General features: G+C 36.1%; 2 protein-coding genes across 3 annotated transcripts; one reads left to right on the top strand and one right to left on the bottom strand.

Moving 5' to 3' along the window:
• Positions 1–1215: 1215 nt before the first annotated feature.
• On the top strand, positions 1216–2859 carry LOC132063177 (probable xyloglucan endotransglucosylase/hydrolase protein 26). The gene is made up of 4 exons (XM_059455631.1): positions 1216–1470; positions 1800–1900; positions 2028–2221; positions 2341–2859. Exons 1-4 carry the CDS (start codon positions 1305–1307, stop codon positions 2747–2749), a joined length of 870 nt encoding a protein of 289 aa, XP_059311614.1. The 5' UTR covers positions 1216–1304; the 3' UTR covers positions 2750–2859.
• A 142-nt stretch (positions 2860–3001) lies between these two features.
• Positions 3002–10821, bottom strand: LOC132063178 (cytochrome b5 domain-containing protein RLF). 2 transcript variants are annotated; one of them, XM_059455633.1, is made up of 6 exons: positions 10678–10821; positions 8423–8516; positions 7909–8302; positions 6236–6370; positions 4357–4407; positions 3002–3324 (listed from the first exon to the last, which is right to left on the bottom strand). In XM_059455633.1, exons 2-6 carry the CDS (start codon positions 8453–8455, stop codon positions 3248–3250), a joined length of 690 nt encoding a protein of 229 aa, XP_059311616.1. In that variant the 5' UTR covers positions 8456–8516; positions 10678–10821; the 3' UTR covers positions 3002–3247. The 2 variants fall into 2 exon arrangements, with proteins under 2 accessions (XP_059311616.1, XP_059311615.1); XM_059455632.1 differs by having other exon boundaries at positions 8423–8507.
• Between the last annotated feature and the right edge of the window lie 2387 nt (positions 10822–13208).

Raw genomic sequence — 13208 nt, 5'->3', positions numbered from 1 at the left:
ATCTGGTTTTACTTATTTAGACAAAAAACCTTTTTTAGAAAAATGAAAGGAAAATAACCTTATACTTTTTATTTTATCACAACGTTTTCTCAAGTACTATTGAGTTCATAACTTTGACTTCATAGCCGGCCATCCCCAACTCAAAAAAAAGTCTTAAGCACGTCATTTATTAAATCATTAACCTCTGGCTTCCATATTCTTTCAACAATTTACCTTAAATATTCTCTTTCGATGTAAGTTAACACTCTTCTAGAATAATCATTTTGTATTCGAATTAACTAATTCCACTAATCTAGCTAGCTACTAAGAATTTCTTTAATTTTAAATTTCGAATCTCAAATCTAGTTGTATTGTTTTTTTGGACATAATTCAATTAGCGTGTGAAATATACCAGACTCGATCGGATCAAGAAAAGAAGGTAGTAATTGATTGATGGTCAATGTAAAAATAGTGTAACTATGAGAATCCACTGAATATTGAGCATGAATATAAAAGATCGATGGAGCGAATCCCAACTAGCTGATGGTAGTATCCCTTCGATGCATAGTTCTTCGCTACAATTTTCCTTGAATTTTAGTGGGTATATATTCTTGGACGAGGCAATCTTTTTTTTCTTTTTTTTTTCTTTCTTTTCTTATGATGATTGTGTCCGAACCAACTTGCATGCATCTTGACCAATCGATCTACCTCCACCAGGACAAGTACCAGAAACTCTGGCAAGTGTTTTTCACGGCCTACTTTGAGAATTGAACCCAAATTCTATAGTTCTCCATGTTATTAACCACTAGACCAAACTTTGCTTGCGAGACTAGGCAATCTTTTAACCAATGAATATTTATTTATTTATCTTTTAATATATGTTCCTACCCCCCTTCCTTTTGCCATGGTTGTTGAGAAACCAAATACCGTACATGAATCCACATTGGTTTGCAAATTTGTACCTAACAGAATCGAATTATAGACTCAGTCTGAGACTACATGCATACTGTGGTTGCTTCTTCTGTTTCGTTATGTTTTTGAGTATGTATTTCTTTTGTTTCTAAGTTGACTTTGAGATCAACATAATTTGCCAAACCAAAGACTATTAGCTGTCTATTCACTACATACATGTATTTGTGTCTTATACAAATTTTTACCTAACAATATCGAATTAAAGACTCAGTCTGATACTCTACATGCTCAAAGGTACTGTTTTCAGCAAGACATTGTTTCATTAGGACCTATATAACGTGTCACATCCCAAGAACAAAAACACACAATTTCCAGTTTTAGACTAAAGAAACAAGGGAACTTCCATATTCAAAATGGCAAGTTCTCAAGTTCTTTCCTTGGCTTTGTTTATCTCATCTATTGCATTTCATTTGGTTGTGGCCAATGGTATGTTCTCAGACCACATGTACATTAACTGGGGTGCTCATCACTCTTGGATGAATGGCGATGATCTGCAGCTCGTCCTTGATAAATCCTCAGGCAAGTCTTCATTTTCCGTTCTCATATATAAACATGTCTTCTTTTTTTATTTATAACGGTAGTGTTCGAGCCGAGCAAGCTTGCACAAGCCTCCACTATTTCACCCCGTTCCTGCTACTCGGACCACAAAGTCTCATTTTCATTTCTCATATATAAACATGTTGATCTTTCAAGCTTTCTTGATCACTATGTTATGCAAGCAAAAATATATACTATATGATTTCGCAACTGAAGGACTATCTCTAATTTCTAGATAAAGATTGCAAGATCAAGATCTCCTTCCATCCACTACAGCTTTTCAACTTGTGCTATTGATTCCATTTTTTCAGGTTCTGGTGTGCAATCAAAAGGAACATTTCTATTCGGAAGCATAGAAGCACTGATCAAATTGGTACCTGGTAACTCTGCCGGAACTGTCACAGCATACTATGTAAGTAGTGTACAAATAACCAATCTCCTTGCGCTCTCACTTATTAAAACAAATGGTTAGTAAATCGTGAATGGTACAACTATGTACTAGAGAAAAACAATGTGATTTCTGTTTATTGATTCCACAGCTATCTTCCACTGGTGACAAGCACGACGAGATTGACTTTGAGTTTTTAGGGAATGTATCAGGGCAGCCCTATATTATCCACACTAACATTTTCACGCAAGGCATAGGAAACAGGGAACAGCAATTCTATCCATGGTTTGATCCATCTGCAGATTACCATAACTACACCATTCACTGGAATCCCACTGCAGTTGTGTAAGTTGTTCAATTTTGTTCCTCTATAATGGAACTCAAGACCTCTGCCTGCTTAGATACCATATAAAAGTATTTACTTGATTATTTCTTCAACTCATTGTTTAACCATTATATGTCAGATGGTACGTCGATGACATACCAATCAGAGTGTTCAGGAACTATCAGAGCCAGGGAATTGGCTATCCAAATGCACAAGGAATGGGAGTTTACTCTAGCCTTTGGAATGCAGATAATTGGGCAACTAGAGGTGGCCTCGATAAGATTGACTGGAACAGTGCTCCATTCGTTGCTAAATACCGCAATTTTAGGCCAAGGGCTTGCTTCTGGAATGGACCCGTTAGCATCACTCAATGCGCTGTTGCGTCAGTAAACAACTGGTATACCTCTCCTCAATACAGTCAACTCAGCTATGATAAACAAGGTCAGATGGCCTGGATCAGGAATAATTACATGATTTATGACTACTGCAAAGACGCTAAGCGCTTCAACGGACAGTTTCCTAGTGAATGTTTTAAGCCTCAGTACTGATAACTGCAGCCATTTCTTATTCTGTTTCTGCAAAAAGTTTGAGATGTTTTTTAATTCATATTTCATTTCCATTCTTACTGAAAAATTGAGCCCGATTCTTTTTGAGTGAATGTTCTTAAGTGTCGTTGACCGTGAAACTTCTGTATTACTGGACCATTACATATAATAAAAAAAAAAGGTGTTGATGATAAATTTAATGGAAAGTTCAGTATATTGATTCTTTTTGGAAGAACCTCACACATATTTCCATGAATTTTTAAATTATGTCTTTCTGGTAATGATCTAAATATCTCGAGTGAATAGCCTCAATTTACAATACCAAAACAGTTGTTGCAACAAAGTAAGCGCAACACTAAATTGAAATCAATTTCAGGACAATGAACAGGAGAACTCCTGGTGCTAATACAGAGAAAATTTGATTTATTTAAGTTCAATCTTCTTGTAGTGACAATGTTCATCTGATACAGTTGTTTCCCGGACCAATGAAACAAGGATTCTTCATTTGCTGTCATCCAAAATGCCCACAAGACATTTCTCCAACATAAATTCAGCATTAACCCAGGCATGGTATTTGTCTGAACCAACTGTTAGGGATTGCAAAATTGATGAAACAAAGGAAAGTTCAAATTCTAAGCAAGGAATACTAATTTGGCAAACTCTTAACGCTAGAAAGTTCTTTGCTTTGCCATAAATATATCCGTACAGCCTTTGATCTTGGCTCATAATTTTAGGGCAAATATCATCCTATGACAATTGTTAATCACTTTTTCCGAGCAATTCGACTAATCCCAGGCAGTCTATCCAACCCACAAGGCACAGGTCACCAAGTTAATCATGCCAACTAAAGTTGGAGCACATGGGATCATACCAAGTCTTGTAACCAGGGGCGGATCTATGTGTTGTCGAGGATGTTCACCCGAACACCCTCGGCAAAAAATTATAGTGTCTATATAGAGTAAATTTTCTGTGTTTATGTGCATATATTAACTTTTGAACACCCTTAGCAAAAAATTACTATGTATATTGAGCTTCTTGTTTTTTCCGAACACCCTGAATGAAAATCCTGAATCCACCACTACTTGTAACTATGATTCACAAGTGGAATCTCCAGGTTGTTATTCCTCCTCTCTCTCTCTCTCTCCCCCTCCCCCTCCCTATGGTACGAAAGGATTTGTGTAGAGGGGAATAACGCATAAATGGTACTCCCTCCGTCCCAATTTAAGTGTTTTAGTTTGACTAGGCACGGAGTTTAAGAAATAAGGAAACTTTTGAATCTTGTGGTTATAAATTTGCCATGTAGGATGTTTGAATTGTCAACTTATTAAATAGAGAAAGAGGCACTCTTTTTGGTACAGATTAAAAAAATAAAGTAAGACACTTAAATTGGGACGGTGGGAGTACTCATAAAGCCTGACGTCAGTTCGCTGATGGATAAGGAGCTCCATCAGCAATGGCAAAAGAGGATCCACTTTTCATGTATAGCCAATCCAAAGAACTAGTAATCGTGAACAGATTCGATATATAGATCCTGTTAAATTTTAGTTGAATCTAGTACGGTTATATGAGTTTTATCAACTACGAAAAAAGCAATAGCTAGTTGAGGATACTAAACAGTGCCGTGCAATCTTTTCCTACGGCCTTCATCAGCATGTCAACACCTGAAAAAGAGAAGGTACGCAAGCTAGTCAAAATAACATTCATAACTAAATACCAAATTAAATTTTTTCCCTTCGTTATAGCTAAAGTGATCTACTGAATGCATGACAAGTCGGATAACAAAAACACGCAGAAATTCTGATGCAAGAGATTAAAACAACAGCGCAGAGAATAGACAAGTATCTTAGAATACAAGAAAATTACAAGAGGTGGAACACGGGAAAGGAATAAGGAACTTCTTATGTATGCTTCTGTTCAAAGCAACATTACAATTTTGAAAGTGAAATTGTCACATCAATTGATTTCACAGTTGTGCAACTTCAGCAACAGCTACTTTATAATCAGAATTTTTCCATCTTTTAGAAATACCATGATAGTTTATCAGTTAACAACTTATCACTTGAACAAATAGGTCAAAACATTAAATGAAATCAAAACCACTGTCATGTCACATATAACAGTAACTATTGACTTAGAATTTCAAGTTCTTAACCATTCTGGAACCTTTACTAGCAGTCTCGTATATCACCAAATCCATACACACGCCTTTTTTGCTATACATAAACCGAAGTTGAACTGTAAAGAATCATGAGGATGCCAGCTACTAAGAAGTCTAATTTCCAGGCTTTAGAAGGAATGCTATTTAAGAGGCTCACTACAATCTGTCCCCAGCCCCTGATAATTCCCAAAGAAAAAGCAAATGCTTTAACAGACAATGCCTTCCGGAATGAGGATATATGGAAATCAGGAAACAATTAGGTCAGAAATAATTATCCCAGTGGTTCTCTGATAATGTTTACAGAAGGGATTCCCAAGGCAAACCATAAGCTAAACACAATTGGGTGAGGAAGGTGCCAGAGGATGTATACTTTTTCAGATGAAGTAAATATGCTGGTTTCCTAGGTCTGCCTTTAACACAACATACATCTAATGTGGCGATTCTATCTTTTACTGCTTACTAAGAGCAACATTTAGCTTATGAATTAGGTCCATAAACCTCATGCCACCCTCCACCATCCCATCTCTTCCGTATCCTCTTTCATAAAGGCAGGGAATGAGAAGAAGCCACCCTCACGGTCAAGTCTCGCATGATGATTTACATGGACCAGAGCTTGATCAAAGATATACATGGACCAAAGATCATATCTTCAAAAACCCTCCCCTTGATATATTTTTCGAACTTCAAACAAATATTTTCCAAACACTTGCGGTTAAGAGTCAAATTGTAACAAGTACGTTTGTTTTTACATATTCACATTAACTAATCTAACCATCTTCTTGCCACGGCACTTTATTCTCAAGGTAAAAGGTACATATCTTTGAAGTGAAAACTAAAAAACTACAATCGCAATAGAAAATTGATGTGAAAGACTATACGTGTACATGGGCTAAGGTCATCGCATCAGATTACCTTCAAGCCAAATCAAGATGATATAAAGGGGTTTATGATAAGTTGAACTATACTTCAAGAAAGGCGTCAGTAGGAGAAACCCAAAATGGAAACCTCCATGTAGCAAGTACTACTACTGTTGATATCACAGGTGTACAATTATAGTCATATCTTTCATGTATATTCCTTCATGATGCAAAAAAGAATCAGCATGCAAACTCACACTCTTAACTGTATGTTACTGAGTTCACAAGCTGGCAAACTCTCACTCTTAACCAACACCAAGTATATTGTGGAGAAACAAACTATTGAGATTGGAATGCATCTTTCACAACATCTGGTACAACAAGGTATAGTAGAAAGCCATGCCGAAAGATGGGACGCGAAATGATTTCCATAACTGATTAATGAGATAGAGCAAAGCAAGATTTGATCCGTACCTCCTGGGTGAAACTTCATGTATGGTGTTATATTGTAGACATGGCCTTTAAGAACAGTCCACATTGCATCTGCATTTTGGTGTTGCTTAACTTCATTTATTGATATAAGTCTCCTATTGGACTGTCCTTTCAATCCTGAACAATATATACATGAAGACCGGAATAAGAAGCACAAGAAAGAGAAGTTCCACAGGAGGAAGCCAACCAAGTGACTGACAATTATGAGAACTTACTTAAAATAAGGATTTAGGTTATAAAGAAGTTTTCCCAATTCATATTACGTAGGATACAAACTTACTGGAATACAAGGATTTGCATGATCTCTTCATTTGTTTACTCTACTTATCTTATGGGAGAGAAATTTTTAGTCGTATGGTAGACCAGCCATAGTTGTGAATACAATGAACTTTTAATCTTGGTTCAATGCACTCAAGGCATCTGAAGATTGATTCCAAGGATATATAAAATGAAAGTTAACTGCCGAGTAAGCTGCAATATACCGAGCTTTACAATTCCATGTTCTGGAGCAATAGCTACTTCCCATTTCTCACTAAAGAATGTTTTAGATTTAAGGCTTCGACACTCAAATGATACAGGCTCAACTTTACTTGTAATAAAACAGTAACACGTATTACCTTTTATAATATCATGCATCATGGAACCTCATCCTACACACTGTAGGGTAGGAACTTGTTTAGAGTTTGTACATGAAATACAATTTTCATATCACGTGACTTTTTAGAGAACCTCTGTTTAGAGGACCCTTAATTTTACCCTAAAAGACAAACTAATTAGCATTGGAATGACATGGGCCCAAAATAAAGTAGCATGGGTTTAGAGTATTCATATAGTTTGTGCAACTAGCTAAAATAGAGGCATAATAGAGTAAATTGATTGATTGATATCGCATGATCTTCTCAAGTAGTTCTTTCGTTATAAAAAGCCTCTTACACCAAAGGTTTGGTATTGCCTAAAATGTCCTGTAAGATTCCTAACCAACCCTGGTATCAGATTCGGAGTTCAAATCCTTCCTTTCAAAAGTTACGCAAGATTACATGCGAAGCCTGGTAAATAGGCCTAACAAGGACGGGGTGCATCAAAAGAGTTTTCCGGCCCATTATTGGACAGGATTTTTGGGCTCTGATACCATTCACGCTAAGAAAGGACACAAGGTACTACTTCGCTCTCGGTCACCCAGGAGTATTTACCCTTGCAAGGTGGTCCTTGCTGATTCACACGGGATTCCACGTGCCCCATGCTACTTGGGTCAGAGCCTATCCAGTATTAGACCAGAAACATACATATCCACACCTTACCTTGTGTTACCTAATAGATTTAATGTGTCAAGTTTAGTTGATGTATTAACTACTTTAATTAACAAAAGAAAGTACAAAAGTGTCTAGCCATAGCAACAAAAATTGTGTTGTTATAACTGATATAGAATAATGCAAGCCAATAATACTTCTCTGTTATTCTAGAAAGCATTCCACGTACGAAGTACTATACTTATACGTCTATGGACTATAACCTGCATAAAGCTTGCAGAAAAAAGCCAAAAAGGCGCACTTAGAAATGCATTTACACCCTGTTTCTTTTCTATCCTTATCAATATGATTGAAAGAATGACAAATTTCACACTAAAGAGTGGAAGATTTACACCAAGAGATTTGTACCTGCAAGGTCAGGATGTGTTCTTGTAAGCTTAAGCCAGTCCATCTGGCTATAACCCTTCTCAAAGGGAACCTTGGCTCGAGCTGCAGGCTTCCTAGCAGGCTTTATCTGTTTCTGAGAAGTTGGGACAGAAGATCCACCGTCTCTTGATGCCACTTGACCAGATATTCCGCTCACTTGCTTGCCTGGAGATGTGTCTATAACAGTGAAAGACAAAGAACCAACTGTTTCCTGCTTCTTTGTGGTAGCATCACTGCCCAATTTACCTTCCACTGGTGCACCATTACTTTGACCAGAACCAGCATCATTTGAGGGCTCATCTTTTATTCTAATTTTACTAATATCTTGAGCAAATTTCTTTGCATCCACATAATCTTGATTATCAGGTTCACCAACCTAAACAGGCGAATTGATCTGTCAGGTTCAACAGATAAAACAGAAATTTAAAAAGGTATACGACCTGATTTTCAAGCATGAACGCCTCATATGTCCTTCATTACAAGGCATGGCACTTACCTGACAAAACGTGAAATCATCATCATTAGCCATTGCTAGCTCAGCTGAGCAATGATACCAACCAAAAAGGTCCTCTCCAAGTAATCTGGTGAAACTAAAAAAGCTATGTCAGATTAATTTTGTCCTAGACAGTATTCAATCACGAAATATAAGGTACCATCATGAACACCAAAGTAGTGTTTGAAAATCGAGGTGAAATTATAAAAATAGGAGATGTTGCATCTTTTTTATCTGTTTATTACATTAAGGGGTCGTTTGGTAGGAGGTATATGAGAAAATAATATTGGTAATCTGATATTAGCTTTCGGTATTATTTAATCACTTGTTTGGTAGTTTTTTCAACCTACGTATAAATAATACATGTATTAGTTATATGCCCTATATTCTTATACATAGTAAATAAGTAAACCATGACATTAACAATATCAGTTCTATTCCTATTCTAATACACCCTATTCAATACCATTCCTATTCTAATACACCCTATTCATTTAATACAATAAACCAAACAGTCAATAAAACATAATGCCAGCATAATTAATCCCAGCATTACTGATACACCCTATTCAGTACTATTCATATACACCCTACCAGATGACCCCTTCTTTCTACCAATAAAAAACATGACAAACTACCCAATATAAGGTAAATAATATAACCACTTTAGAGATACCAACATCAGAAAAGATATAATTCAAGCTGCTCAACATCACACTAAAAATTATGAAAGTATTAAAATAGGAAGAATACAAGAAAAGAACATAAATCAGAGTACTACTGTTTAAATCGATAACCTTGACTAAAAATTTGTTTGATCAATAATGAAGGTCAGTTCCTCTTCCTTTTTCCATTTATGGCTGATTGACTTCAAAGATAAAAGGAACTGAGAGGTTCTATTTTGTCATAGTTCTCATTCATTACACAAGACTACATCATTCTTCTAAAATTATAAATCTGTACTCCGTTAAAAGGCACAGTATTAAGAAGTAGTGTCCCATTACAGTAGAGTGAGGGCCCCATATAGCTGACGTTAGTATTTGTATCTGAAAACTGAAAGGGTAAATCTTAGGTTAGTGTTAGCCACTTGTTCCAAAATATGTCGCTGGCAAGCTCGAACACAACTGATAACAAAACCTAAAACTCGGGGTCCACACTTCCTAGTAAATCAATGATGTGTAGTGCACAATTGACAATTAGCAGTTATATCTGGCATTGGTCTCATGTGTAAGAATCACATCTAACTGAAACTGCTAAAACAACCCACCCCAAGAAAGATAATAAAAATTTACCAAAGGTTGCTTTTTTAACTAGACTACAAGTTCAACTACCGCAATTTTACCACTCTGTTTTACAAAAGAAGGAACCAAACTAGATTCAAAGTGAATATGTTATTAAACTAGGGTCTCAGCTAAATTTCAGATTGGATCTGTTTTACTGAACAGCTAATATTTTAGATAACATTTTTCTCTCTTTTTTGGGATAATTTTTTGGATAAGCAATTGAACAACACCAACCAACAAAGTTCATCAATTTTCTAATTGGTAAGAGCTCAAATCTCATTACTAAGTATTTAGATAAATCAAAAGCACCTACAATTTAACTCCTGAGCTAAATGGCATGCTAGAAATTTCCACCTACAATTGTACCTGGACTATCCATTACTTAAAGATCTTGCCAACAAGGAAACCAGCACATACAAAAATTAACTCAAACATCCAACATAACCGTGATCTCCATACCCCGTTTAAGAAGCTGAATGTTCAAATTTCAAACTTTAAAAGCTACTTCTGGAACTCCAGAAAAAGGAAAAGTCACAATTAGCTGATGTGCATAAAGCCCTCATGCTCAACCAAACACAAGTAATCAAGAAAAGGGTCAAAATTTTCACATATCAAGCAGTTAAACATTCCAATCACCTTCAAGAAACTCATAATATCACAAAATTTAAAGTACCACGCTGATCATATTAGCTGAAATCCATCAAAATCCCCCATGCACACCCAAATTGTCAATAATCAATAAAAGGGGTCAACTTCTCACCAATTAATCAAGTAATTAACTTTCAAACAAGTTAAAGAATGGTCACAAAATTTGCGACCATCTAGAAGAACCCAACACATATACAATCACAAATAGTTGTCACAGCTATTCAAATTACAAATTCCCAGATAATCGAGAAACTAAACATAGTTCAATATATTGTAATCATCATGAAAGTGAGAATTTTCCACTTTGAAAATGGTATTAATATTAACCTTTTTCTTCTGATGTTGATGGGTTGTTTTCCTTTGTTTGCTGCTTCTTGGAGCGGCCCTTTTTTCCCCTATTAACTGCTACAGTGACAAAATGTTCGTTCAAAGATGATGGGCGGACTACGTTCTTGAATTTCTTCTCATTCCTTGTTTACTGTGGTACGATGTGCATAAAGAGGAGTACCACCAGCTGCTGCATTTTGATTTTGTTTTGGTGAATTGACACTCTTAACCCCTAATCTATTTCCAACATAACAAACTTCCCCTTTTTGTTTTTCTTTTGTGGCATTTTCTTCCTCCAACTCCTTTGGACTAGATTGCTCCAAGATTGTACTCCCTCCGTTCACTTTTACTTATCACATTTTATTTCTTAAGAGTCAATTTGACTAATCTTCGAAACTAAAATCAAATTTGATTAATTTAATATATTTGAAAACTAGACGAAAAATATTGTAAGTTGTAATTCTTCTCATATTAATATGATAATAAAATACATCTTAAAATATTAGTCAAAGTCCATATAGTTTGACTCACGAGAACGAAATGTGACAAGTAAAAGTGAACGATAAACTTAGTAAATTTAAGCTATGTAGCCATGACAAAATTGAAGATATTTATTTAATCTCTTTTTAGTGCACAAAAAAGTCATTGATAATTGATAAATGGAAAAGGCTTGAACACACGGTTCATTAGGTCCATAAAGGCAGCAGGAGCATTAGGTAAACCGAAAGACATCACCAGAAGTTCAAAATGTCCATACCGAGTATGGAACGCTGTTTTCGGAATATCTCCCTCCTTTATTTTTAGCTGGTGGTACCCAGATCGCAAGTCGATCTTAGAAAAGAACTTAGCACCCTTAAGTTTGTCGAACAAGTCATCTATCCTAGGCAAAGGATCCTAGGCAAAGGATATTTATTCTTGATAGTCACCTTATTTAGCTGACTGTAATCAACACACATTCTGAGCGAACCATCCTTCTTTCTAACAAATAAGACCGGAGCACCCCATGGCGAGGTACTTGGTCGAATAAACCCCTTATCCAACAAGTCTTTCAATTGATCTTTCAATTCTCTTAGCTCTGCCGAAGCCATATAATAAGGTGGGATGGAGATTAGTTGAGTTTCGGGAGATTGGTTAAGTTTCGAGAAGAACATCTATCCCAAAATCAATAACTCTATCAGGAGGGATACCCGGAAGATCTTAGGGAAACTCATTAACTATAAGGACAGATTTAAACTCTGGCACTACGGCTTGAGTATCATTGACAGCAACTAGATGATAAATACATCCTTTCGAAATCATTTTACTAGCCTTAAGATATGAGATAAACCTACCCCTATGCTTAGCAATTTCTCCCTTCCACACAATAACCGGTTCGTCAGGGAAAGCAAATCGAACTAACTTATAATGACAGTCCACATTAGCATAACAAGCATCTAACCAATCCATCCCCATAATTACGTCAAAATCTATCATCTATAGCTCAAATAAGTCAGTTGTAGTTTCACGACCCTTAACTACAACCACAAAATTTCTATAAACTCTAGAGGAAACAACAGGGACACCAGCAGGAGTATCCACATAAAAGGGTTCACGCAGCTGTTTAGGTTCCATACCAAAATCGAGAGCAAAATATGGTGTCACATAAGAGAGATTTGAGCCCGGATCGATCAATGAATATGCATTAAAAGGACAAATAGTTAGAATAATTACCTCGAAACATCAACAATCATACCCTACAATCACCACCAACACCTAATATAGAATTCCAAGAGACTCTGTTCCATCTATCAAAGTGTACATCACAAACAACATGCATTTCGTAGCACCGTCATTCAGTAGGTTGGAAACTTCAGAGCAAATTAATTCCATCTCCAAGAGGCCGAATTAACGAACACGTCAAAACGATCCTAAAGAAAATTCAAGCTCTATAGCAAAATCTAGAATCAAGAAGAATAAGAAACACCTATAAATATCCTTGTAGTCTTTCGATCATGCAGGTGATCAGGCTGCACAAGGAAGACTCCACTAAACATAGCTCCACAGACACAGACAACTCCTAGGACACATCTAAACCTAGGTTCTGATACCAAGCTTGTCACGCCTCAAACCCGACCCTGGACGTAACAAGCATCCGATACTATGAACAACACCGGAAGCACCTTATGAATCGATTGTTGACACCCAATTTCGTCCCTCCTTTATTCCAATTTATTTCTTTGGGCTTTTAAATTTACTAACGAGATAAATATTTTCGCTACTATTTTTATGTCTACTACTATTAATACCACCACCTTCATTTTCACTATTTTTACTAGTATTACTTTATCGCAAATATTTCGTCATTATCGTCTATTTTAGGATTTTGTGCTCGTTAAATTAATTATACTTTATTAAATTTTTACTTTACACATACTAATTACCATTTGTCTTTACATAATATATAGTGTACTACTTATTAAGATTAAAATCCCAAGAGTGACTAAAATAAAATGGAAGAACACATATTTTCGGGCCAATCTTTACCCATTAAA

The sequence above is a fragment of the Lycium ferocissimum genome, chromosome 7 (genome assembly GCF_029784015.1).
Source record: "Lycium ferocissimum isolate CSIRO_LF1 chromosome 7, AGI_CSIRO_Lferr_CH_V1, whole genome shotgun sequence".
Lineage (NCBI taxonomy): Eukaryota > Viridiplantae > Streptophyta > Magnoliopsida > Solanales > Solanaceae > Lycium > Lycium ferocissimum.
The sequence above is the reverse complement of the archived record's forward strand: the minus strand, read 5'-3'. Positions and strand labels throughout refer to the sequence as shown.

Excerpts from the sequence above, each read along its gene's own strand:
- LOC132063177 (XM_059455631.1), top strand. The coding sequence starts at position 1,305 with ATGGCAAGTTCTCAAGTTCTTTCCTTGGCTTTGTTTATCTCATCTATT. Across the intron at positions 1,471-1,799 it reads CGTCCTTGATAAATCCTCAG|GTTCTGGTGTGCAATCAAAA; the intron begins GCAAGTCTTCAT and ends CCATTTTTTCAG. Across the intron at positions 1,901-2,027 it reads GAACTGTCACAGCATACTAT|CTATCTTCCACTGGTGACAA; the intron begins GTAAGTAGTGTA and ends TTGATTCCACAG.
- LOC132063178 (XM_059455633.1), bottom strand. The coding sequence starts at position 8,455 with ATGGCTAATGATGATGATTTCACGTTTTGTCAG. Across the intron at positions 6,371-7,908 it reads AACACATCCTGACCTTGCAG|GATTGAAAGGACAGTCCAAT; the intron begins GTACAAATCTCT and ends TATATTGTTCAG. Across the intron at positions 4,408-6,235 it reads CATGAAGTTTCACCCAGGAG|GTGTTGACATGCTGATGAAG; the intron begins GTACGGATCAAA and ends TCTCTTTTTCAG.